Genomic DNA, 27,194 nt, shown 5'->3' with positions numbered 1-27,194 from the left:
GCTGCATTTCTTGTTTTTTTGTACTTTTTATCAAAAATATAGTATGCAGTTATTTATACCGTTCTTTAGGTCAAAGGGGATAACAGACTTTAAGGTTGCTTATAAAATAATCCTGCAGGTTAATAATGATGATTTAATATATCAGGTACGCACCTTCTTGAAAATGGCTATTCGTTCACGCTCTTTTATGAATCCCTGAATGTTGGACTAGGTTGCACTTTATATATAACTTTGGATTGTACTTCTAAATAGGGGAATATACAATACAATTAATATAATGGTGCATAGAGTTGATTGTTTCCAATATTTTCTTGTTTTTTGTACATTGGCACTTTTGTATAATGCCTATTCGTAATTTTAATGCCATTTATTAATTTGCCCACTTCTTGCATATTTGCACATTGCACCTTGCACTTTAGTATTGAAGTTGCAATTGGCTATGTGTTCTTGTAATTTGCACATTGCACTCTTGCACTTTAGTATTGAAGCTGCAACTAGCCATGTGATCTACTAATTTGTTTACTCTTTGCTTATTTGCACATTGCACTTTGGCACTTTAGTATTGAAGTTGCAATTGGCTATGTGTGATAACCTTGTAATATTTTATTGACAACTGTTTTAATAATTTTATTGATGAAGGATTATGTAACCGACAACGAAAAATGCCAAACTATACGCTTGTAATGTAATCAATGTTTAGTTACAACCTTCTTATTAACAACGGCCTATGTGAAATGTATGTACTTTTATGGATAATATTTATCCAAATAAAGATCAAGATTGATTGATTGGCTGAAATAACACATAACAGATTGCATGCTCTAAAGCACTATATTATTTAGAAGATCACCATGACCTAATTCCTCCTTTATGCTAATCATTTCCACCTCCCTTTTCATTTTCTGCATGTTTTTTTTTCTTTTTAAGAAGGTTGGTGCCAATGGATAAAAAAAATGTGATCTACTGCTCTGTAAGTCAAGCAAAGAAAACCTAACCCCCAGATGACTTGTGTTCCAAAAAATAGTTCCTTCATGGGATATGTTTCAGGAAGCGCCCCACGGAGATAAAACACACAGGTGGAGAGACATCAACTCTGGAATCAAAGGAGACTCTCCATACAGTAGAGTCAGACTAGAAGACAGAATATCAGGGTGAACAAGAGCTAAGCTGTAACACTGCACATCCCAGCCGCTGACTGGTGAAGCAGAAGACACCCAAATCCAAAGATGCTTAATGTGGTTAATCTGTGCCTCCATAAAAGGGAGCAAGGACTCCGATGAGGAAGAACTGGTCAGAAGAATTTCGGCTAACAAGCTGGTCATCCGAAGGGGTACGTGAAACCTATTCAAAATCAACCTCAGGTTCATATTCCCAACAACTGGCGCCATGAAAGGACACCTAAAAACCTTTGTGTGACTTTGTAAAAGAAAAGTTCAAGACACCTCTTTGAAGTCATCCACAGATTCATACACATACTCCCCAAAGCCATAATGGATGAAACAGAGAAAAAAGAAGAGCAAGCCCAGCGCAAAGATCTCAGAGTCCAACAATGTGAGGTGAGAGAAGACACATCACTGGTAGTAGTCTCAAAGCCCATACCTACTCCAGCCGACAAGACAGCCAACATTTGAGAGGCCAGATGTGAGACCTCCATAAATGAAGGCCATAGCAAAACATCATCAACTCGAAGTGCCAAAAAAGCTTGCAAGGCCTTCAGTGGCATAGTGGAGTGCATGGGCCAGGACGGAGCTCATCAAGGGAAGGAAGCTGACCTTCACCAAAGAAAAGACTGGCAGCGGAGGGACATACACTGGGGCCAGCATGGAGCTGACCAGGTATTGGAAACCGATCAGTGATGGGGCAGAGACTGCAAGTGGAGGGGCACACAATGGCACCAGTGGGAATCTGAGGAGGACAAAGCATCATCAGTAGTGTCTGGGCAAAAACCCTCACTTGAGGAGGGGTGAACAGTTGCCAAAAAGGCCCAGAGTGGAACTTGCAGCACTGGGCATGGCACCAGAACAGAGGTGAGTTCTGACACCAGGCATCTACCCAGTCAGGCAGGAGCAGATCTGGGTTGATGAAGGGTGACTGCAAACTCACAATCTGCCTCAAGGTCAACAGCGACCTTGGAGAGGAGGAACAACTCTCAAACTCTTGGAAGTAAAGGGTGGGACATAAGACTATATAGACACTTCACCACTTCACTTGCCTGTCATCTGTCCCCCTCCATTGCACATCTTCTCAATCTCTCCCTGCAAGAGGGCTGCGTCCCTTTGGATTGGAAAGCAGCACAGGTTATGCATATCCGTAAGAACACCAAGGCCCGCTGACTGAGCTCTCTAACCTACGTATTATCTCTCTCCTCCCTTAACTGGGCAAGCTATTGGAGAAGCACATAAACACACATCTCTCCAACCATGTCGAACGGACGGGTAGCCTTGATCCCTCTCAATCAGGTTTTCGACCTAAATACAGCACAGAATCAGCCCTACTAGCAGTCACCGATAACATCAGGATGACCCTAGATAGAGGCCACTCTACGATTCTGGTGCTGTTGGATGTATCCGCCGCTTTTGACACAGTTTCCTATAAGATATTGCTCAGGAGATTGGAGGAGATCGGACTTAGAGATTCGGACCTTATGATTGACGAGTTTTATATCTTCTCGTTCTCAAGCGGTGAACCTCGGTCCTTATTGGTCGGCTCCAACAGAGTTGCCCAAGGGAGTACCACAGGGCTCTTGTCTAAGCCCGACTTTGTTGAACATCTATGTGTCTCCCTTGGCCAATCTGTTAAGGAGTTGTGGGTTTACCCCCATCTCATACACTGACGATACCCAGTTGCTCTTTCCATTTGCAAAGTTTACTCCATATGTGCAGGCCACTTTCTCTCTAGGAATGAGAAGTATCTCACAATGGATGAGGAGTAATTTTCTTCAGTGCAATGTGGGGAAGACGGAGATCATGCTTTTTGGTGAGGCTCAACTGCTGTGGACCCCTGACTGGTGGCCTACTGATCAGGGTATCCCCCCCTTCCAAAAACCTGAGTCAAAAATCTAGGTGTTCATCTTGAGCAGGCTGCACAGACAGCCGGCTCCTGTTTCCATGTGCTGCGTCTGTTGCGTCGCAACCTCCCTCTGGTCCCTGACTCGGCCAGGAAGACGCTGACCGAGGCACTCATTTTAAGTCACCTGGACTATAGTAATGGTCTATTGCTGTCCGCCAACGAGGCTGCCCTCGACAGACTACAGGTTGTCCAGAACACGGCGGCACGTTTGATCCTGAACGTCCCCTCCATGACTTCCTCCCGACCTTTGCTTTATCAGCTCCACTGGCTCCTGATACGTGAGCGAGTACAGTTCAATGTTTGTTGTACCATATACAAGGGCTTGTCTAATTCTGGCCCCAACTACCTCGGTGATAAATTCATCCCTTACACACTGCGGAGGTCTCTCCATTCAGGATCCAAATCCCTTCTTGTAGTGCCTGGAATTAAATGGACCAGACAAGGTGGGAAGTCCCTATCCTACCGAAGCCCCTGCTACTGGAATAAGCTACCTCTACAATTAAGACAGTGAACGGAACATCTCCACTTCAGGAAACAGCTCAAGACCCTCCTCTTTTGTTTCTGATTTTCAGTAGACAGTCTTCCACACGCTGCCCGTCCCAAGCGCGTAGATACCCATTCGGGGGTCGTTTCAAAAGTGGAAGGTCCTAAAATATGTCTCCGGCCCGGATCCAGACCAAAATCAGTATCCTGGCACACAATGGCCTCCCCAATCCATCCCAGCACAGTAACGTCCCCCGGAGACAGAAGTGAGAAGTCTGAGCCACTAGGGCCCGGGACAATGCAAATTACTAGTGGAAGAGAACAACAAGGGCACCAGATAAGACCAATAGCATTGAAAAACTTGAAAATTCAAAGAAAACACCAGAGAAGAGTATATCTAAACGGCATAGAAGTATGCCAAAAAACAGAACCAACGTTAAAAAGCTGGTATGCACAATATGAGCCTCCATGACATCTTATCCGGAAAAAGTGTCAGAGTCCTCTGCTAGCTATTGCCCCAACTACCGGCGCAGGAAAGGTATTTCAATGTTTGCAGATCATTATGGGCCCTGGCAGAGTCTCATGATGTGAGCAATATGAAAGGTAGATGCATCCATTTGAATACGTGGATGTTCAGACTAATTAAAAACACTACATTTACTTGCAACTTGCATGCCTTCTGAACCCAAATAACTCAGTGTGATGACACTGAAGAATTCGTTTTTCAACTCCCGGTTTGTAACACTCTTCCTTTAGTAAAACTGCCTTCTACTTCATCTCGGAGATTCGACAATAGTACACAATGCTTTTGTGGTCATCCCATCTGCCCACGCCATATTTTTTGTTTACTTCTAACCTCCTCTCATCCCACCTCGGTGGGCACAGATACCAATAATTTGAAGGAGATGGTGGTTTGCAAGATTTTCTCCCAACTTCCATGGATTTGTTACCATGTTGCTTTGAAACCAGCGTGAATGAAGAGCATCAGGCAATAAATATGTGATGCAAAATATTCTTTCTCTTATATTGGATGTAATCCTGGACTTTGTGTTTCCTTTTTGGAGCAGTTTCTGTGAAAGGTCCTGGAATATTTGGATATGATCTCCCCAGTTCTTTCATCTGATTTCCTACCGCCAAGATTCTGGAATTTGCTTCATCTCTTGTCAGTGCCAACTTCCGCCGGACATCTTCATTAGTAGCAACTCTATGCACCACTCGTAGATTTTAATATACTGACTTGTTCAGGGAACTTTAAATCTCTTTTCTGAAGAGCTGTGTATGTGCAGTAACATGTGTCATCAAATTCTAGTGAAAGTTTGGAGGCACTGTCCCTCCCTTGTACTTCTTTACTGCAAAGTTAACTTCTTATTTCATTTCCAACACGCTCCCAAACACTCCTTTTTTCCTTCATCAAGTCCTGACTGTTTCAGTAAATGTGGCTCTCCTTCTGCTGTAACAAACCTTTACTCTTCTGTCATATGTCTTTCATGTGCTACTTGTCTCTGTAAAAGCAGGATTATAGCAGTGCTGCAAGCATGATGGCTAAACGTTCATTAGCCCGAGTGTGCAATTTCAATGCTTACACAGGAAGTCAGTGAACAGCATTTAGGGTGAAGTACATATTCATGTTTTCTTCTGTGTCTTGCCAATTATTAATGACAGGCTTTTCAAATTACCTCCAGACTATTCTGTTGTATCAACAGGGTTCCTACAATCATGTTATTAACTGGCAGATATCAGTAGAGATCCACAAAATCATAAGGTAAGTACTTTCTTTTACAGCACATCCAACATGAATGACAATCATTGCTTTTTTGATAAATAATGATGACAGTTTTTACTGCGTTTTTATGGTTTGTTACTTAGAGGCCCAGTTAAATGGTGCCCAGGTCTGCCCATTATTAACATATGGCAGGGTCCCCCTCGTTACTTACACACAAGTCTCATGGCATTAGCTTTTTTTGTCTTTTAATACAGTAATACAGTGCAAACTCAACCCAAAAGTACTAGAGCACTTTACACGCAAACCAGTTAAATTACAAAAGGACATATTACATTTTTTCTAAGGCGCAAGGAGATTAAGTTGAGCGCAGAATTTTGAGCTAACACTGAGACTTGAATATGGTTCCTCAGCTCCAAAGTCGGCAGCTCTGGCCGTAACACCACAGCCTCTCCTTTCCTATTAAGAACGAGTTACTCCCCTTTGATAACTCTCTTACTGGGAAAGATTCTAACCACAGATTCCTCAAGTTTTGAATATTCACCAGGGATCAGAATGGAATTGGAAAATCTTTTCTAGTACTCCTGGGTTGCGGCAAGTGGCACCAGCGGCTCCACATTACTGTCGTTCTGCGCCAGATGTGATGTGTGCAGGCCTATATCCACCCATGCATGCCAACATCACTTGCTTTCTAGACTAAGTCTGCAGGAGCAAAGGCCAAAATCAGATAGGAATTGAACAGTGTGCAGATTCCTAAATTGGGATTGTTTATGTGTAGAGTCCAGTTCACTGAACAGACATGTGTGAGGTTCAATGAGAAATCTGCGGTTAGATAGAGTCTACACCATAAAGAGCGTTACCAAAGGTAACTCGTTCTTCCGAAAGAGACTTCTAACCAAATTCCTCCTCCTGTTGAATAGATACCAGAGCAATACCTCCAGGAGGTGGGTTTGTGACTGGCTCAAACCAAAGGGTCCAGAAGGACAGAGCGGGCAAAGTGCTCTTCTTGGTAGACTTGGCTGTCTAGACATTTGTGCCTCCTGACTGCATGGAGTGCTGCCCATGTGGCAGCCTATCAAATTTCCTTGCAGTGCCAGCAGCCTAGTAGAATAAACCTGCAAACATTCATGGGGCTGCTTTTGGACAAGTGCATAGCAGTTCTTAATGCAAAATATGATTCAGTCTAAAATGGTTCTTTTGTGCACTGCCTTGCCTTTCTTTGCTGCAGCAAATTTGATAAAGAGGTAATCGTCCACCCATTGTTCTTTGTTACAATCAATGTAGAAACTGAAAGCCCTTTTTGGATCAAGCTGCTAAGGTATCTTCTCCTCACAGGGATGAGGTGGAGCAAAGAATGCAGAAAGGGTCATGTTCTGGCCAACATGCAAAAGTTACTAACTTCTGAAGGAAGGAGGCTCAAGTCCATAGCACCAGCTTGTCTAAGTAGAAAGCTGTGTCAGGCGGGGTAACAGACAGGGCCTGTAACACACTCAATCGTCAGGCAGATAGATTTAAGACCCACTGGAGCATAAGAAACCGAAAAGGGGGAGGACATAGGTTGTAATCATTTGAGAAACACATCACAACAGGTGATTTAAATAATGATGCAACTGTAAAAAGGCCAAAAGAGCCGACAATTATACTTTAACAGTGCCCAAAGGATGACATTGCTGGAAAAGGGAAACACAACACAAACAACAGAACTTAGGACAGTTTGGCATGTTATGTTATGTTATGTTATGTTATGTTATGTTATGTTATGTTATGTTATGTTATGTTATGTTATATTAGCAATAATTTGTAAAGCGTGCTAACACCAATTGGTTTCCTGGCGCTGATAAAGACCGATAGCGTGGCTGACCATGGAGTAGGCTAGGATTTTGGTGGTATGCTTGGGTATAGAGCCAGGTTTTTAATACGTTCCTAAATGTCAAAAGGTCCATACAGGACCAAATTTCCAGAGGGAAAGTGTTCCATAGACGGGGAGCCAGTGTTCCAAATCTACATCCACCAGAGCGTTTCCGTTTAAACGACGGTGTCTGTAAGAGGCCTAGATGGGCAGAACGCAGGTTCCGGGTCGGGACATGCTTGATGACTTGTTTGTCGATAAACTTGGGGCTCTTGCAGTGAAGGGACTTAAAAATAATGCAACCCATCTTAAAGGTGCTTCGATGGGTCACAGGGAGCCAATGGAGTTTCATCAGTAGGGGGGTAGCTGGCTGCCATCTGGGTTGGTTCAGTATCAATCTGGCAGCATAATTCTGCACCATCTGGAGACGTTTCTGGAAAAAAAGGGGTAAACCCAGGTAGACAGAGTCTGCGTAATCCAGGTGGGAAATCACAGTCGAGATTACTACCTGGGTAATGGCTTCCGATGTTAGGAGTCGCCGTAACTTCCGAATTTTCCTGAGTTGATAAAAACACTTGGAGACCACCGGGCCCACTTGCGTTTTTAGTGAAAGATCACTATTCAAGGTGACTCCAAGTGTCTTTGCCGAGGGGGATAAGACAGGGGCTTGGCTTAGCCTTAACGGCCAGTAGTGTGGGCTCCAGTACCTGGCGCTGTCTCCCGTAAGGAGCAGCTCGGTTTTCCCTGGGTTCAATTTTAGATGATTTTGGTCCATCCAGGCTTGGATGGATCTCATAGTTGACTGGAAATTCGAGATTGATGTTTCAGAGTTGTCGATAGTAAAAACCAACTGCAAATCATCTGCGTGATTGAACACCATTACTTGTAGATCTCTGAGGGCCTGAATTAAGGGGAGGATATAGATATTAAACAAATGGGGCGATAGGGAGGAGCCCTGGGGGACTCCGCATGTAATGATTTGTTTGGAGTGGGTTGATCTGTTCAGCAGCGCACTAGGACTCAAACTTATCCAAATGGCCGTCAAGTACAGGTTTGGTTGAGCGTTGGCTGCAAAGATGACATCCACAACTTAGAGAGGAAGGTCGAAAGCACTCAACTGCCTCCGCTCTGGAAACTCCAAGTCACAAAGCCGCTAACTTTGTGCATTCTTGTAGTGGTGAACGCATCAATCCAGGGTTTTTGCCATTTGCAGAAAACATCCAGCACCACTTCAGTGTGTAACCACCATTCATGAACCTCAAGGAATGGGTGGCTTAGTTTGTCCACTCTGGCGTTCATGAAACTAACCAGGTGGTGTGTTACCCGAAAAGTCCTTTGAGAGCCTAGCCATGCCCAGAGACGCAAAGCCTCCTTGCACAGGGACCAGAATCCCACCGCCCTGTTCTTGCAGTACACATGGGGGTGGTGTTACCCGTGGGCGCATGCAGTAGCTTCACCTTAATTGAGTGCAGGAAGACATGCAACGCAAAAGAAAGAAATGATGGATGGAATGCTGAACAATGCAAACATTCACCCCCAGTCACAACAATCTGGGTTTAATTCATCGCTCTTCTGCTCACCACGCCACCCCAGTTTGGAACCAGGCATATGCAAATCCGTCTTGACCCTGCTCCTCATGCTAACAGCCCAGCCCAAACTGCTAAGCCAGGTCCTCCCTGGACCCGAAACAACCATCCTGTGACCGGTTTCTGGACATCACACCTCATCAGCCAGGCTGAAAAAGCAAAAGAAACAAATGAAAAGAAGACTTTCAATGCACAGCAGACCAGACCAGGACCGAGCGCTACCTTTAGAACTTGAACCATCCCGCGCAGGGTCTTATGGTGGTTTGCAACTAAGAACTTCGCTTCTTGGTCTTGAATGGTTTTTGGGCTGCAATAATCTCTGCTGGCCTTGGAATCATGATCCGACCCCCAGGCACCACTAGCGGACAAGTCACAGACATTTGTTTGCAACATTTAATACAGGGTTTAATCCCTGCCAATTTAGGAGCCAACACATTTCCCTTCAGTAGAAATTTTGTTAAGAATTATCTTAATGAGATACGGTGTACCTCCTGATCCATGTCTGTTTGTGCGGAAAGAAAAAAACTGATGTCATCGTCAAAGGGTTACACCTATGAAGGCCCGTACATGTCAAGCCCAGAATGATGTTTATGTGGAGCCGCCAGCGCCACCTACCAACACTCAGGTGTACTGTTGAAGTTTTTCCAGATCCATTCGGATCCTTTAGGAATACTCAAATGGTGAGGAATCTGTAATTAGAAGTCTCTATCATATTTTTTCTTTTAAGCAGCTGTTTAATTAATGGTCTCCAACCTGATCAATGTTAAGCTTAAGTGCTTCTAGCAGGAAGAACTTAATCAAAGTATACCCTGGTTGGCCAACTGGAAAGCATGCTTGGCTTGTGATGCAGGGCCTGCACTTGGCTCTTCTCAAACAATTTCTTTGGTGAGAGCGGTTTCATACAGAAACCATTGGTTTTGTTTAGTTTGATTCTTATTTACTTCGCCACCTTTTGTATTTTCGTTTTGAAGGAGACCAGCCTGGGGAAATAGTATTGTGTCCGCTCTTAACTACTTCCATATGCCATGTAGTGAGTCTCCAAAAATCTGTCAAAACACACTAATGGAACAGTATAACATATTCCGGTGACAATATAATCTAAGAGGCCAAAGGCCAATTTGGTTCCAAACGTCAACAGTAGCCCAAGAAAGCAATCTAGGACTATCTTACACATTATGTATTTTTTATATTACATGTTTATTTGGAGTAGTTAGTTTTCTTCAAAGTGTAGCTATCAATGGCAATGAATGGAATGTGGGTTTAATGGCTGCAGTGTTAACCACATAAATTATAGATTGACAGCAATTGCCACATAATTTGACTATTTTGGGGATTCCATGTAAAGCCCTGGTTACTAATCACAAGTAAAGTAGTACATTTGTATCCACAGATCTACTTCTATGTGCAGAGCAGGTGCAGATTTCGATCTACTTCTATGTGCAGAGCAGGTGCAGATTTACAACTTTTTGGAATTCACAATTCCTATTAAAATTAGCACAGAAAGCTGTGCCTGGTGCAGATGTCCACTGGCATAATACTATTCTGAACTTATGTTTTCACACCCTTTCCCCACCCCACTTTTTTGTTGGTGTGCTTAGAAAAGATTTTTCCCCTTGATAAAAGTCTTTGCCAATTGCTTCACCAAACGGTTTTCCTTTGCTCCTTGAAATTAGAACCAAGCCAGATATTTGCAAGTATAAATCTCCTTCTGTTTCCAGGACGCCAATGAGTTGGATGAAAGTTTGAGAATGCTGACGAGCTTCCATATTTGTGGCGTTCCCAACCTTTCAAGGCAAGCCACAGCTTCAAACATCCATGTTCAACTGCCTGTAGAGGATGTACGGGTGCGGAGATCGCCGCACCCGTGTTAGAGAGTTCCACGCCTGTATATGGGTTTACACCAGCCCCTATACATTTTCCCTTTGTGAATCCCTGGCATGCATAGAAAAGTAAAATTTCGCCTTAAGCTTAAGTTTTTGACCAACTTTACCTTTCTTAATAGGCTCCCTTGTTTCTAGCTAAAATGGATGAAGCTAATACTGCCAAATAACGTGAGGGATAATGTGCACCGTGGACCCCATACTTTTGATAACCTTTCCACATAATTTGGTCCAACATGCCACATGATTCCAGTACCCCTGACAATGGTAAGGCTCTGTAGAGTGGTTTGGGAGATGTAACTATAAAGGTGAAATCCATACTTCACAGGGAACCATGAACTACCATATTTCAAGTTTTCCTATAGTTTATAATACTGACTTTGTGCAATCAAAGCACCAAAACATATAAGTAATATATACATAAATCTATGACTCAATTTTGGCACTGAACAATTATCCCAACGAGAAAATGCGGTTGATGGTAGGAACATCAATAACTTGAATTGTTAATATAAAAATTAACGTGCTTCCAAACTAAAACAATACGTTTCGAAGTATTTTAGCATAGCACAGTGAGCTACCTTTTTTGTTCCACCCACTCTTCAGTTTCTTCATTTTTCAGCGACCTTTCCAAATGCTTTACTCGTTCCTAAATACAAAAAAACAACAGTAATCATGGGCTCTATTATAAATATATTACAGAATTTATAGAGTTTTCTATCCAAAATTAGGAATTCACAAAAAAGCCTAATGCCTATTTTAAGTGTGTGTTGACTAAGAACCAAGAAGAATGCTGTACTCCTGGCTCAAAATTCCATCTGAAGCACTCACCACTGGTCTCAAAAACAATGCCCTGTGAGCTGAACCTCTTGCAAACTCTTAAAGAATTTCAGTAACTTTGTCTTCACATGGAGGAGAGCTGAGGAACAGCAGCCAGTGCAAAGCTTGTACCGTAACTTAACAAACACCTGGCACTGACAAAAGTTGGAGAGAGCACACAGCCCGGCGTACCAACACACAATTTGCTCAGGTGCATTGTTGTAAATTCAGTGTGTAACACTCACTTTAGTTGAAAATCTTAGGTATTCTGCCAGTGCTGTGTATCTCTAGACACATTTCCGGATATTTGTCCTTCTTCAGTAGAGAGCAACATGTCACATTTGGGGGTGCTGGCTCACAGTTTTCTCAGGTTTATGTACCACTACCAGAGGGCAGAGGCAACCGAGAGATCCTCCGCACAACAGCTCAACAATAAGCATATCAGAATAGGTGGGAGGGAGCACATTACGTGGAATACCAACTCTTTGGGAACCAGTTGAGCGGGAGGCGGAGCTGCAGGCTGCATGGAGGTGACCCGCATGGGAACGGCATCCGAACAGAACAGTTAATTGCTGTTCTCCACGCCCTGCGGTTCCCTGTCCTCCAACTGCTCAACAGTAGTTTGGGCGGGACCCTCCACAAGAGGGTTGACAGGTGCAGCAGAGTGACGACTTCAAAGAGGTAGGGAGAAACTGGTGGCGGTGGCTGCCTGGTCTATATTACCGCACTACTGTGTACTAGGCCCTGCAACATGCATTGGAGGACCTGGGTCTAATCTGCAAAGTTGCCAAAGGGAATAACCCATCGGAGTCTGCATTGTCCTATGGAGGAAGACGCAGATCAAGAGGGCCATCCTAGGTTACCTCAATAGTCTGTTCTACTGTGCTGATTGTGGTTTGCCCAGCTTCCCACTCCCGATACCTGAAGACCCGGAGTACTAACATTGACTTGCACCTTTTGCTGGATTGATCAGACAGTGACTTGTCAAGTCATGACAAACATCAGCAACTACTTCTCTGGGAGGTGAAATATCAATCCAGGAGGTGAGTAGGGTAATTAAGGCCCCGGCCAGGCAGAAGGTCTGACCACTGATGTGGAAAACTAGGGCCCTGAGAGGGGAAAAGTCTTGACCCTAGAAATCTGGTACATAGCAGGAAGAATGGGTCAATGAGAAAGCAATGTACGGCTAGATGGAATCTTTACCAGATACGGAGTTACCGAAAGCAAGACACTTGTTCATCCTTATCTTAAAATAGATACCCAAGAACTACCTTCCTGGAGAAGGGTCTGCAAACATGGTTTAAACCAAAAAGTCCCGCAGGACCGAATGGGCGAACTGCCCTTCCAACTGACATGACTTTCCAGGTAGTAGTGCTTGGTGAACATGTGCAGCGAGGCCCACGTTACTGCCTAGCAGATGTCCAGGACCGGAACTCCGTGGGCTAACCAATGCTTAATTTGTAAAATTTGAAGTGCAGGTGCTCAAATCTTTGTTGGAGGCCAAACCTACTTTCCTTTGACTCCACCCACTTCCTCTATTACCTCCACCCACATCCTCAACTGGCACTGTGAAACGCCAGATGAATTTCAGCAAGGGATCCTGCCTTCCTCATAATAAGCTTTTGATAGGAGGTTCCCCTGCCCTGTGAACATTTTGAAAACATTTAAATCAAAAGTGCATTTAAAGCACAATTTTGGAATAAATTAGATAACATCACTAATGCTTTGAAAATGGACAATAATTCCAGTGCTCTGTATGCTGATTTGGGGAAAGGACAATACTGGGGTAGGGTCTGCCCTTTTTAATAGAGTGTATGAGATCAAAGATACAACTTTTAAATAGCTTATGTGACAAAATAAACCAAAAGCTTGTGAAAACAAACACTAGTCAAAACAGAACAAATAAGCTGAATAGAATCATGAAATACACTTGAAGGAGTCACTGTCATTCCAGTGGCCGAAGGGGTTTGGGATTCATAAATAGCAGAGTTAGTATTTCTTTGAAGCGATTACTTTTAGATGATTAACAATTGGGCTTGTTACTATAAACTCACTGACATGGAGCTACATGTGCATTTATTAGGCATTCTTAATAGTAAAAAATATGGAACATAACTGGTGTTTCCAAATGTAGTTCTGTATCATGCAGACAAGACAGAAATTAGAAGGCATATATATTCTAAATATGACTTTTTAATTAAAGCACAGAAAAATGTCAACTCCCCCCAAAAGTCCAATAGGCACCTAGGCTAAAAGAATAGGTAGTGGCTGGCTGGGCAGTTTGAATTTCGTTATGTCAAGTCATACCCATTAATGAAAAATGACCATAGTACCATACAAAATATAAATAAATAAAGACAAAATAACAAACTAAAATATAGATGAATACAGTGAAATAAATACATGTTCTAAAAAGAAAAACAAAAAAGTATTGTCTTATAAAAACAAAACAATTAACATATATAAAATAGAACAATAAATATAACATCCAAACAAGGAAGAGACGTAAATATAACAAAATATTAAATAAATTGACACTGTAAACAAAATGTTATAATTGCAAATAAATAACCTATATAACCTAGAACAATAATTAATTATCCGAAAACACCCAAAAAAGCCTAACTTTTCCAAAACCTTGCAATGACACGTTTTGTCATTTGGAATTGGCTAGCATCTATTTTTCTAGAAAGGCCCACAAACAGTCTAAATTGCTTGTGCATTCCAGGTCTTACTCTTTCTTGCTTTACTCCTAGTGTCATCAGCTGCTCTTCGTCCTTTTGCAAGCCAATGACTAAACAAAGAGGATGGAGTTGAATCTCTTCAATGGTGGGTCAACAAGATTTAAAAACATTAAACCGTTAACCGCGGCGGTAATTCCGCCGCTGTGCGGGCGTTGCCATGCGCGGGTGGGGCCGTGTCGGCCATTGGACGTGCGCAGCACTACGAAGGTAGTGCTTGCGACGGCCAACGGCAGCACGCAACGGGTTAAAGAACATGTTGTTTTCAGTCAGAAACGATGCTCTTGTAGATGTGCAAATAAGATTCATTTGAGAAAAGCCCCGCTCATATTCTGCAGTACTGATAGCAATAGTGTGTAAGGTCATCAAAAGCTTCTTGAAGTGCCTTTTAAATTCTTTTCCTCCAGATTCCGTAAAACTTTCTGCAAGCACGTATGGTTTCTCGACTGGCAATGTTGAATCTTTTACACAGAGACTCAATATCACTTTCACCATAAAGAACAGGTAGGGCCAGTACTGTTTGTATACAATTTTCACTTTGCTAATCAGTATATTATATTTTGTCAGTAGTTTGCCTCCCTTTTAAGCTTTGGCGTCCGGTATTTCAACAAAAGCAAGGTGTGGTGGCAGTGTGCAGAGTTAGTTACACGCTGATTCACAACAATTATTCCATAATTGAGCCTCAGAGCAGGAATGGGAACCCAAAGCAGCCCTGGCAAGTTTTGTTCCATCAGCCCCCATACGGTGCATAGCAAGCAAGCGCAGCAAGCTTAACAACTGCCAGAGGTGTTTACATGAGAAGACTTCTCCCCTCAAAAACATTTTCCATTACATATTAAGCTGTATCAACTTTCAAAGCATAGTAAATCGTAAATGATGACCTGACATAAGCACTCAGGCTAGAAAGCATGGAAATGTGTCACAGTAACACATAAGCCTCCATTCCAGCCAGGCCATAATCCGTGGAAATATCACACATAAGCACCATGGCCAGAAAGCATGGAAATCTCACACTCTGACACTCATAAGTACTCAGACAAGGAAACATGGAAACGTCACACAAAGCCACCCAGGCCAGAAATCATGGAAAAGTCACACAAAGGCACCCAGGCCAGAAAGCATAGAAATGTCACACAAAGGCACCCAGGCCAGAAAACATAGACATGTCACACAAAGGCACCCAGCCTGGCCAGAAAGTATGGACATGTCACAAAAAGGCACCCAGGCCAGAAATCATGGAAATGTCACACAAAGGCACCCAGGCCAGAAAGCATAGAAATATCACACAAAGGCACCCAGGCCAGAAAACATAGCAATGTCACACAAAGGCACCTGGGCCAGGCCAGAAAGCATGAAAATGTTAAAGAAAGGCATCCAAGCCAATGGGGGTGGAACAATTTTCAGAGTGATGGTGCTGCTCTCAAAGTTACATCACTGAAGAAGTCATAAGATTGAGAAAAATGCAAACATCACACTAAGGACAAACATAGCAAATGAGCCACAGAGTAAGACGGTGACCGGTACATTGATTGGGAGTCCCAGTCTTGTCCATATGTGCATCATATATTATTATTCACATTACCTGCACTTGTGAGAACTGGACCACCTGCATTACTTTAAAACGTATAGCGTTGGCACTGCTTCAAGCATTTAGACACTAGTAGTGTCTAAATGCTTGAAGCTGTGCCAAAGCATAAATGCATCTTCCTGCTCCCAGCTATCTCCAGGTCCGGACAGATGTGATACTCTGTTAGTGGCCTTTTTATCGCCAACATTTTGTCCTTGGTATGACCTTGTGACGTCATCAGCAGTCCCAAGTGTCTTTCTAATAGGTATTGATTTCCTTTCCCTTACAGAAAGACCATGGTCTGAATCAGTCCATGAAGATGCGGTAGGCGCAGTGTGTGCTGGCCTTTTCACTGTTATGTGACTGTGTCTTATTTATTGAGTTATGGCTATAACATTTCATTTTTTTTGTTTGGGATCAGGAATGGAATGGAGGGGAAACTGCTTGATAGAGGGCATGAGGCTAAATCGCTTTATCTGGGAGAGTTTCTTGGAGGGGAGTTTAAAATCTGCATGAGGGTCCATGCCTGCCACCCAGCGAGTTCGTAGTGGGAAGCTGACCACTATGGTATGGTAACAGAATATGTTGTCCGAATATAATGCAGGTAAGGAAATGGACCCCTTGCTGATGCTGGCTTGATATAAAAAAAACAGACATAGTTGATGTGCAGTGGGCCCCTCACACCTAGACCAGGCGTCTGTGCACTAGTAATGCCGGGTCTGGTGGCTGAGTCGACTAATGTGCCCACTATAGGGGCCTGTGTTCAACCACATGGCCACAGATTCAAACCCCACTACTTTCATCCCTCCAAGGTCGATAAAATGAGTACCATTGAGTTGGTAACAATAAATATCTGTTATTCAGCTCCAAGTTGCCCTTAGGTGAGCGTGTGCTTTACAAATACACATGTTAAGTTATGGCCCTGCTTATCTTTATACCTCCACCCTCTCAGCTTCTTCCTCCTTTTCACTCTCTCCGTCCTATCCTCTTTTTCCGTCTCTCACTTCCCTCCTCTCTCTCTCTTACTAGGTTCTCATTCATCTCCGTTCAATATGACATCCTTATTTCTGGACCCATTCTCTAGGTCGTTCTTTGCCCCTTTTCCTCGTCCTGATCTTACTTTTGATCCCTCCCACCCAGTATCTTCTTTTTTGTTTTCAGTCACGTATTCCGCTCCTCCTCTCGTTTCTATATTTCACCCGCTCATTTTCCTTTTTCTTTTCGCTTCTCTATTTTTCGTGTTTCCTCTGGTTCCATTTCCCCTGCAAATAAAATGTAAACAAGGAACTAGCAAGGCCACAGTAGCGCTGCGTTAAAAAAAAAAGAAAGAAAATCTGAGCGGAAGTCCTTTAAAATAACTTCAGCCGGTGCAGGGCAGGATGGAAACACCTAACCCACCTCTAAGTCTCGGTGCCTTTGCACCTGCCGCACCACAGATAGCTAGGTGGGTCCCTGATTCTTTAAGGAAAAGACAGGGAATGTTTACGTTTTGAGGAACTTAACCTTCATTTTCTAAGGCTAAATATCCCCGCCTTTGATGGACTCTTGCTTTTTTTTACAATGTCGCCAAAGATGGTTTGGCTCCACAATTTCCACTGAGAATCATTCATTGCTTCAAAGCTCACTAAAATGTAAGGGGAGCCACAAATTCAACCTTAATGGATGGAGTTATTAACCAAATGGAAATAATAATAATATACTTGGTTGCTTCCAGAGAGGCCCTGCATGCTTCCATTCTATGTATGCGTCGATATTTCGACTGAAATAAAACACACAGAACCTTTTTTCCAATTTTGTCAGTGTCCCTGCCTGCAAGCACATCATGCACCCATGCCAATGCGTAAGACTGAAAGCTCCCACATGGCAGGGCACAGGTCAGGCTGAGCCTAGGCGCTGTAAATCCATGGCTAAACGCGTAAATGTGCTTAGCTTTCTCTGGTGCCACCAGTATTCTAGCACGTTTGTAGAGGACATTGTCAGGGGCGGCCTTAGGCATGTGCAAGCTGTGCACCTGCACAGGGTCACCAAACCCCAGGGGCCACCATGCCAATATATATCCTTAATATAATAATCCTCTGAGGATGGATACATATTTGTGTGGCGGCCCCTGGCAGGGATTTGGCGGCCTCCAGCTCTGTTCCACTTCCAAACACCCTGACACACTCCCCCCCCCCCCCCCCCTCCCCCTTCACTGACCTCCGCGCTCCGCCCGGACCCCCTCTTCCGGGGCCCCCTACCTAGGCTCCCTGCCCAGGGCCACCATGAGCCTAGAGCCGCCCCTGACATTGTTACATTAGTGACAAGAAAACACAAGTGAACAACGTATGAAGTTGAGCCTTACATTAATGCACTATGCAAATACAATCATTTGTGAGAGCGCGAGAAAACTTTTAAAGCACAACACTCCCCTGCGAGCATATGCTTACTTGTCACTCAGTTAACACTGTTCTGTACAAACCTGCCGGGAGACGAGCAGCACCCAGAAGAAACGCATCCTACGCGGATTGCCAAGGATTTACTGTACAGCGCCTAGAGACATACTGGCTCAGAGGCGTGCCCGCAACAAACTTCAGGAACTGGGCTGGCTGGGAGTGGGCTGGCTGGGAGTGGACTGGATGGATCGGATGGTGATGGGGATGGCTGGGACAGAGGACGGGCCGGCCGGGCGCCGGGTACAGTGGCGCCTGGGACCAGTTGAGTGGACGTGGGTAGCCGTGGGACTCTGGACTGGCTGGGACTCTCGCTGTGAACTGCCGGCTGCTGCTCAGCTAACTGTCTGTGTCTGTTTGATTGATTAGGGCTTGCTTTAGGCCTGCCAGGAGGTCCTGTTTCACCTGGTGCAGCTTTTGCCAGATCCTGGCTAACTCAAGGCTCACAACGTCGCCCAGCCGGGTTAATTGAGCCAGTGAGTGAAGGCACGGCCGTTGCGTTGATGGAACCTCAACCACCACCACGAAGACTAGGTGCGGCCGTGGTGCGGGTATGCTGGGGGTCTGACACAGAGGCGAATACGCATGCGCAATCAATCCTCCACAATAATCTTTAATCTGCGTAGTGCACACGCTGCGCGCACAGTCCCAACCCCCAAGAACCAAAATACAGCCCTGCCCAACAGTGTCCCGCCCACTGGGCTGGTGCCGGCAGCTACACTGCAACATTTAGAGCGTATAGCGAGCAGCCAGTCAGTGAGATCAGAAAGAATCTGATCATCATTGAGAGAGAACAGTGTCTTGAAGAAGTGTGCAGTGCTGAAGAAGTGAAGTGACTACAGAGTCTCCGTAATCGGACAAGAAGTAACACTTGAGAGTTCATTCAACAGTAACACTGCCACTCACTGTCTGCGCCACTGCCAAGTCCCGTAGCGATAGCGAAGCAAGTAATAATTACTTATATTGAAATCAATTACGTGCACCAGCATCAGCGTGTGTACCGTAGACCCGGTATATGTGTATATATAGGTATACTGATAATTAGGTGCGGGTGCTAAGCACCGGAAAGCACCAGCACAAATTAAGCACTGGTGCTAACCCAGTACTCACAGCCTTTGCTCTGGTTGAATGAGCACGCAAACCCTCTGGGAGTTGCTTCTTGGCCAAAGCGTAGCTGATTTTAATGCAGACCACAATCCATCGGGAGATGGTCTGTTTCTGCACAGCCTTCCCTTATTTGGCTCCGACATACCCCACAAAGAGTTGATTGTCCATCCGGAATGGTTTTGTGCAGTCAAGGTAGAACGACAATGCTCTTTTTGGGTCCAGCTGAGTCCCTCCTCTTCCTTAGAGGGGCGAGACGGAGCTTAAAAAGTAGGCAAAGTGATGGACTGACCTACGTGGAACAGGGTGACGACCTTCGGCAATAAGGAAGCTTGAGTTTGAAGGACCAGATTGTTGGGGACACAAAGAGAAATAGGAAGGCTATGAGGATAGTGCCTGTATCTCACTGACCATAAGGGCAGATGTAATTACCACTAGAAAAACAGTCTTGATGGTGAGCAGCCTAATAGGACAAGAGTGAAGCGACTCCAAGGGAGTGCACATTAAGAAACTAAGAACCAATTTATTGTCCCACTGATGTACAACAAGGGAGCTGAGGGACACGTGTTGTAGACCTCTAAGGAACCTATTCACAATTGGGGTCTTAAAAAGAGAGGGCTGATCTGGCAATCCCAAAAAGGCAGAGATTTCAGATAAACAATCTTTCTAAGTGCCCAATGAAAAGACCTACTGGGCTAGGATAAGGATAAACCTGGGAAAAGGGAACCGTTAAGGGATCAATCTGTTTCTCAGCACACCATGCCACACATTTATTCTAACAGCCGGCGTATACAGTCTTGATACCAGGCTGCCAAGATAACATTGCAGACTTCGGGCAGAAGGTTGAAAGCTGTCAACTGTTAATGCTCAATCTCCACGAATGAAGGCGGAGTATTGACAGGTTTAGGCGGATAACCCTCCCCTACTGCTGCAACTGAAGATTCTCCCTAAGGGGCAGCCTGATCGGAGGACTGATGCCCATGCTCAACAGCTTGGGATACCAAACTCCAAGCCCAATGCAGAGCCACAAGGATGTCTTGAGCCCGGTAATTCGTGATCTTCTTGAAAACTCTGAGGAGGATTGATATGGGCAGTGGGGCATACAGGAGGCCTGAGCTCCGCTCGAGATAAAAAGCGTATCCGATCAAGAGCCACTTCAGAAAATAGAGCGTGCAAAACTGCTGACACTGTGGATCTCTGCGGTGGCAGTCAGTTCTAATCAAGCCTTTCCCCACTGCTGTAAGAGACCTTGTACCACCTATGGGTGGAGACGCCATTTGAAAATCCGCTAAGCATCTTCGGGTGACTTTGTCCGTTCTGGCATTCGGAGAGCCCACCAGGTATCGAACCACCCGGAAATTGCCCTGATGTTCCAGCCATGTGCTGAGGTGCACGACCTCTTGACAAAAGGTCCACGACCCCATACCGTCCTGTGTGTTGCAGAACCACATGGCAGTGGTGCTGTCCGTGAACACCTGCACTAGATTCCCCTTTATGGAGGGTAGAAAGGCTTTCAAAGCCATCAGGTTGCTCAAAGCTTCAACAGGTTGATGTGGAGTCTGGATTGCACCATAGACCAGAATCCTCTGATCCCCACCTCTCCCAGATGGCCGCCCCATACCAGGAGTGAAGCATCTGTCACTACTGTCAGATCAGGTTGGAGTAGGGAGCGAGGTCTGTCGCTGGTCCAATCGTGGTTTGTTAACCACCACTGTAGATCTTTTACAGTGCCCTCAGTGATCTGGACCATGTTGGAGAGATTCCCCATATGTTGCCCCCTATGGAACTTCAGGTACCACAGCAGAGCCCCCGTATGCCAACAGGCATGTGTCACAAGCAGGATGCAGGAGGCCATGAGGGCCAGCAACCTCAGAGTTAGTCTCAACGAAACCCAAGATAGCGGCTGAAACATCGACATCTGCCACAATATCCTGGACTCGCTGTTCTTGAGGCTAAGCCCGGAACTGCACTATTTCCAAAACAATTTAGGATGAAAGGGAGCATCTGAGAAGGGGTAAGGTGTGACTAGGGCACGCTGCTAGTGAACCATAGTGAGTGGATAAGGTCAGCTGTAGTCTGAAGATGGAAGACGACTGCTTGGGAAGAGCCCGCCTTCAACAGCCAGTAGTCGAGATAGAGTAAGACTGGTAGCCCTCATCTCTGCAGATGAGCCACCACCTTGGTGAACACACAAGGGGCATTGGTGAGGCTGAAGGGGAGCACAGCAATCGTAAAGTGTTCATGGCCTACTGTGAACCACAGGTAACGTCTATGGGCAGGCAGGACAGGAATATGGAAATAAGTGTCCTACTAGTCCAACACCACCATTCAGTCTCCCCGGGGTCATGGCAGACAGGACTTGTGCGAGCATGAGCAAATTGGATTTCTCCATTTTCGTGAAGAAATTGAGAGGGCAGACATCTAGAATGGGATGAAGGCCTCCATCTTCCTTGGGCACAAGAAAGTAGCGAGAATAGCACTCAAGACCTACTTCTTATGCCGGCACCCTCTTTATGGCTCCCTTGGCCAAGAGATCCGCTACTTCCTGATGGAATAAAGAGAAATGGTCCTCCCTCAGCCTGTTGTAAGTGGGTGGTATGGGTGGAAGGGTAGACCCTAAGGGAAGGAAGCAGCCCTTTCGGACATTCCTAGGAGCCCAGCCTCTCGTAGGCTATTGACCTCCAGGGGTGCAGGTGATGGAGGATCCTGCAGCCCAATGGCTGCCCAAGATGGTCGCAGGGTACACTTAACAGGCTTGGAGACTGCAGCTGCCAGGATGTGGTAGAAATGACCAACCTCTGGCTGTCTGACCCACAGGGTCTGTGGGTGCTGTGTCATGTGGTCTGTGGGAAGATTGCGTGCCAAGGTGGCTTGGCGGATAAGAGATGAAGCTGGAAACACCTTCCACGGCCAAGAAAGGAGCAAAAGGCGGACAGAGGTTGAAAGGGGGGAAGCCTTGAAAGGCCCATAGACTTGGTCGTAGCTCTGCTGTCCTTGAAGCGCTCCAGCACTGCACCCACCCTGTCTCATAAGAGACAGGAGATATCAAAGAGCATGTCCTGAAGCGAAGCTTGGATATCCCATGAAAAATCAGCAGTCTTCAGCCAGGCATGGCGCTGAAAAGCCACCGACAAAGAAACCTCTCCGCCTGGCGAATCTTGTGTCCAACCTACATATGATTGTAAACTTAGCTGCGCCTCTCCCATCGGTCATAGCTTGTGAGAGTATGGCGCAAGACTCCTCTGGGAACATAGGAAGCACCTGCACAACCGAATCCCAAAGGGAATGGGAGTAACAGCCTAAAAGGCATACGGTGTTCACAGATAACAATGCCAGGATAGCATAAGAAAACATTCTCTTACCCACGTTGTCCAGCCTTTTGGATACCCTATTTGCTGGAGTGCAAGGGGATGCACCAGGATTTACACAGGAAGTGGAGGCTTGGACCACCAAGCTCTCCAGGGATAGGGTACTGGATGAGGAAAGAGAGGTCCCCTCGTGCAGGGAGATGGCTGCTGGCCATTGTCCTTTCCACAGGAACACCTGTGCAGGGCTTGGGCCAGACCACGAGCAGGACATCCATAAGGGCTTCATCAAATGAGAGAAGCGGTTCTGAAGGAGTGACTCCCATTGAATATCCTCCAGCAAGACGTTAGTCCCGAATGCCAAGGAGGGCCACTCCTTAAAGTGGAGTGGTGTGGCTCACTGGTTAGAGGCGGCAGACCCGGAAGCAGAGAACGGCCCGGGACCAGGGTTCAATTCCCGACGAGGCAGGGTCGTGGACCAGGGTCAGAGGACTCGATAATTCTCGCCTCGGTGCCTACTCTAACCAGGGATCACACTCGGCAACTCTGGGCATTAGCTTGCCTCATCTCCACAACGCCCCCCCACATTCGCCGGGGATGCCTAGTTTCACCTTGGAGATACCCAGTAGGGACCATCTCACAGGGATAGCCAGGATGGGTTCCCCATCGGTCTACAGCGCCACGACGCCTCAGGGCAGCAGTGCGCTTTACAAGACACATACATACATACATACTTTGTCCAGGACCTCGGACACCAGCCTCACCACCAAAGCAAATATGGCAACCTCTTCTGTAGCCGCAGTCAGAGGTGAGACTAAGCCAGTATTTGGGGAAGAGTCTTGTCCACTGTCATCCGCCAATTCCTCACACCAGTCCGTATTCGGGTCTAGGGGCTGATATTCTTCAGGGTCAGTGGCCCCTCCCAATTTTCTCTAGGTCTTAGCCCATAGGAATTGGGCTCAGGCTCTGGCCTGAAGGGAATGGCTCCAGTCATTGTCGGATGATTTCCTTCTGGCTTCGTGTCAGAGTCAGGGATAAGAATAGGGATGGCATTGACAGTGGCACCGTTGTCTGGGAAGGTCGAGGTAACACAACTATTGCCAGTCTAGAACCATCTACAGACGCAAGGGGCCTGACTGGCACAGAGGGTGGACCCACCAGCGGTGAACGAATAAGGGCCCCTCCAAAACCTCCAGGAGCCAGGCCTTCGAGTGAAGACACTCACTTGTTATTTGGGAATCACTTTGACGGACATGGTGACTTCTTGCTCTTCTACTTTTTGTGGGACTTATCGGAGTGCTACGATCTCGACTGCAATGAATATCTATGGCTCCACGACCTTCCTCTCGACTGGGATCGAGATTGTCGTGGTGTCATATGTCAAGGGGAAAGGAGCTTTAGGGATCGCTCCCTAATAGGCCTTGGGGCACGTGGCGCGAAAATCAATGCCGGTCTTTGCATTGAGATTGCCATCAATGTATCAGAGACAGATGAGGTGCAGGTCTGTCACTGCCATTTTCCAGTGACAGGCACCACAGGGCTTGAATCCAGCCTTCCTTATGGGCATCCCTACAACACCTGGAGACAAATCAAGAAAATACATGGGCAAAAAGTTGAAAAAGGGCAGTCAAAAAGTGACTGGAGGTTGTTCTCTCTGGATCTACACTGACTGGTGTGAAAAGAAAAGAACTGACATCAGTGCGCTGTGGTGGCACCTAAACGCACAAGTTACTACTTGTGTAACGATGTATCTGTAAAAGACATTAGTTAGTGATAGATTTCTTACCTTAGAATATCCCCAGGTGTCAGACTGGATCTGGAAAGTTTTCATCAGCAGTACCCCTGTGAGTCGGAAGGTGGAGTCGTGCGGTTCAGCATCCATCGTTGGCGTCGGAAGCGCTGAGATGAGGTCACAGAGACTACTTAGGCACCACCCATCCACACGACTTCAGTTCTGTACACGACTTTGCGCACCAGGAACGCAGAGCCATGCAAGAAACTGACCATTCATGCCTTGAAACTAGGGCCCTAAAAGGGATGACCTTGACCCTAGAAATCAGTTTTCAGAACAGGGAGAAAGGGTGGGGCGGGAAGGAATCTATCACTAACTAATGTCCCTTACAGATATATTGTTGTGCAAGTAGCAACATGTGTATCTGAAAGAGACACTTTAGTAATAGATTCCTTACCTTCTTACCAGAAAGTCACAGAGAACAGAACGGCCAAAGAAGCCGTCTCTCAAGACCTGACTGTCAAAGCAGTAATGCTTGGTAAACGTGTGTAGCGAGGCCCACGTAGCTGCCTGACAGATATCCTGCAAGGGGACACCATGTCCCAAGGCAGAAGTGGCTGCCTTTGCCCTGGTAGAATGGGCATGCAGCCCCACAGGAGGCTCGATTTTAGCCAACAAGTAACATGCTTTGATGCACAGAACGACCCAACGGGAGATGGTCTATTTGTGCACGGCCCGACCTTTTTTGGAGCCGACGTAGCCAGCAAAAAGTTGGTCATCCACCCGGAACTGTTGTGTGCACATCTGATAAATCAAGAGCACACTTTTTGGGTCCAGACAGTGGAGCCTCTCTTTCTCTTTTGAAGGATGCGGAGGCGGAAAGATGGTGGACAAAGTAATGGTGTGCCCGATGTGGAAGGGCGTGACAACCTTTGGCAAGAAAGTAGGACGGGTCCTCAGAACCACCTTGTGCGGATGAACAGAGAGAAAAGGAGGTTCAGAAGAAAGAGCCTGGAGCTCACTCACTCTTCTGGCAAAGGTGATACCTACGATGAAAGCTATCTTTAGAGTGTGAAGACGTAAGAGACAGTTATGAAGCCGCTCAAAGGGAGCGCTCATCAGATAGGTCAAGACAAGATTTAAGTCTCATTGAGGCATTATGAAAGGCACAGGAGGAAAGGTGTGTGTAATACCCTTCAGGAAGCTATTAACAACCGGCGACTTAAAAAGAGAAGGCTGATCTGGAAGCCTTAGAAAAGCGGAAATGGCTGAGAGATAACCCTTGATAGTGTCCAGAGCAGAGCCCTGCTGGGTCAAATAAAGAACGAACAGAAGGACCTTGGAAAGAGGGTCAGAAAGGGGATCCACAATGTTTGCTGTGCACCATGCCACAAATTTGTTCCACCTGCAGGCGTATACTGTCTTAGTGGAGGGACGCCTGGCTGCCAGAATGACATTACAGACTTCGGGAGGAACGTCCAGAGTTGTCAACTGTCGCCTCTCAATCTCCACGCATGGAGGTGGAGGCTGGACAGGTTCGGGTGGAGGACCGTCCCATGCTGCTGCGACAAAAATCCTCCTGAAGAGGCAGTCGGATCGGGGGATCGATAGCCATGCTGAGTAGCTCGGGATACTAGCATCTTCGTGCCCAATCCGGAGCTACAAGGATAACTTGGGCCCGGTCGTGCGGAATCTTCTTCAGCCCTCTGGGCAGAAGTGGAATAGGCGGAAAGGCATACAATAGACCGCAGCTCCACTAGTGACGAAAAGCGCCGCGGAGCGAGTGCTGCCTTGGAAATTCCAACACGCAGAACTGATGACATTGCGCATTCTCTTCGGTGGCGGCTAGATCTAACCAAGGCTCTCCCCACTGTAGAAAGAGACCTTGCGCCACGCATGAGTTCAGACGCCATTCGTGATCCATCATGCAACGGCGGCTCAGTTCGTCAGCCCTGGCGTTCAGAGAACCTGCCAGGTGTTGAACCACCAAGGTAATGCCTTGATGTTCCAGCCATGTCCAGAGGCAGAGAAACTCCTAACATAGGGTACACGACCCCACCCGCCTGTTTGTTGCAGTACCACATGGCAGTGGTGTTGTCCGTGAACACCTGCACTACACTTCCCCGGACAGAGGGAAGGAATGCCTTCAGTGCAAGCCGGATCGCCCGACGCTCCAGAAGGTTGATGTGGAGCCGGGACTCCGCCGGAGACCAGAGGCCTCTGATCTCCGCCTCTCCCATGTTGCCGCCTCATCCCAGGAGGGATGCATCCTTCACCACAGTGTGCTCAGGTTGGGGAAGGGAGAGGGATCTGCCATTGACCCAATTGAGATTTGTGAGCCACCACTGCAATTGTCGTGAAGTGCCCTCCGAGATCTGGAAGTGATCGGACAGGTTGCCCTGATGCTGTGCCCACTGGAACTTCAGGTCCCAATGCAGAGCCCACATATGCAATCTGGCATGTTGCATTAGCAGGATGCAGAAGGCCTGAGGCCCAGGAGCCGGAGGGTCATCCTGAATTAAACCCGGGATAGAGGCTGAAAGATCAGAATCATAGACTGGCTCGCTGCTCGGGAGGATAAACCCGAAACTGCGTTAAATCCAGAACCGCTCCGATGAAGGGGAGCTTCTGAGAGGAACTCAGGTGTGACTTTGGTACGTTGATGGAAAACCCCAGCAAATGCAGGAGGTCGGCCGTAGTCTGGAGGTGGGAGACAACTGCCTGGGGAGAGCCCACCTTCAACAACCAGTCGTCGAGATAGGGGAAGACTGAAATCCCTGTTCTGCACAGATGAGCTGCGACCACAGCCATCACTCTCATGAACACTGGTAAGGCTGAAGGGGGGCACAGCAAACTGAAAGGGCTCTTGTCCTACCGTGAGCCGCAGGTAACACCTGTGGGCTGGCAGGA

General features: G+C 46.3%; 1 protein-coding gene across 2 annotated transcripts in view; it reads right to left on the bottom strand.

Annotated features, from left to right (window-relative positions):
- LRCH2 (leucine rich repeats and calponin homology domain containing 2) overlaps window positions 1–27,194 on the bottom strand; it is a 927,979-nt gene that overhangs the window by 426,042 nt on the left and 474,743 nt on the right. For both annotated transcript variants that reach the window (XM_086918732.1, XM_086918733.1), the window contains exon 10: window positions 11,169–11,236. In XM_086918732.1, the coding sequence (XP_086774858.1) occupies window positions 11,169–11,236 (68 nt within the window). The remainder of the gene's footprint in view (window positions 1–11,168; window positions 11,237–27,194) is intronic.

This window comes from Lissotriton vulgaris, chromosome 4_1 (assembly GCF_964263255.1).
Source record: "Lissotriton vulgaris chromosome 4_1, aLisVul1.2, whole genome shotgun sequence".
Taxonomy (NCBI): domain Eukaryota; kingdom Metazoa; phylum Chordata; class Amphibia; order Caudata; family Salamandridae; genus Lissotriton; species Lissotriton vulgaris.
The sequence above is the reverse complement of the archived record's forward strand: the minus strand, read 5'-3'. Positions and strand labels throughout refer to the sequence as shown.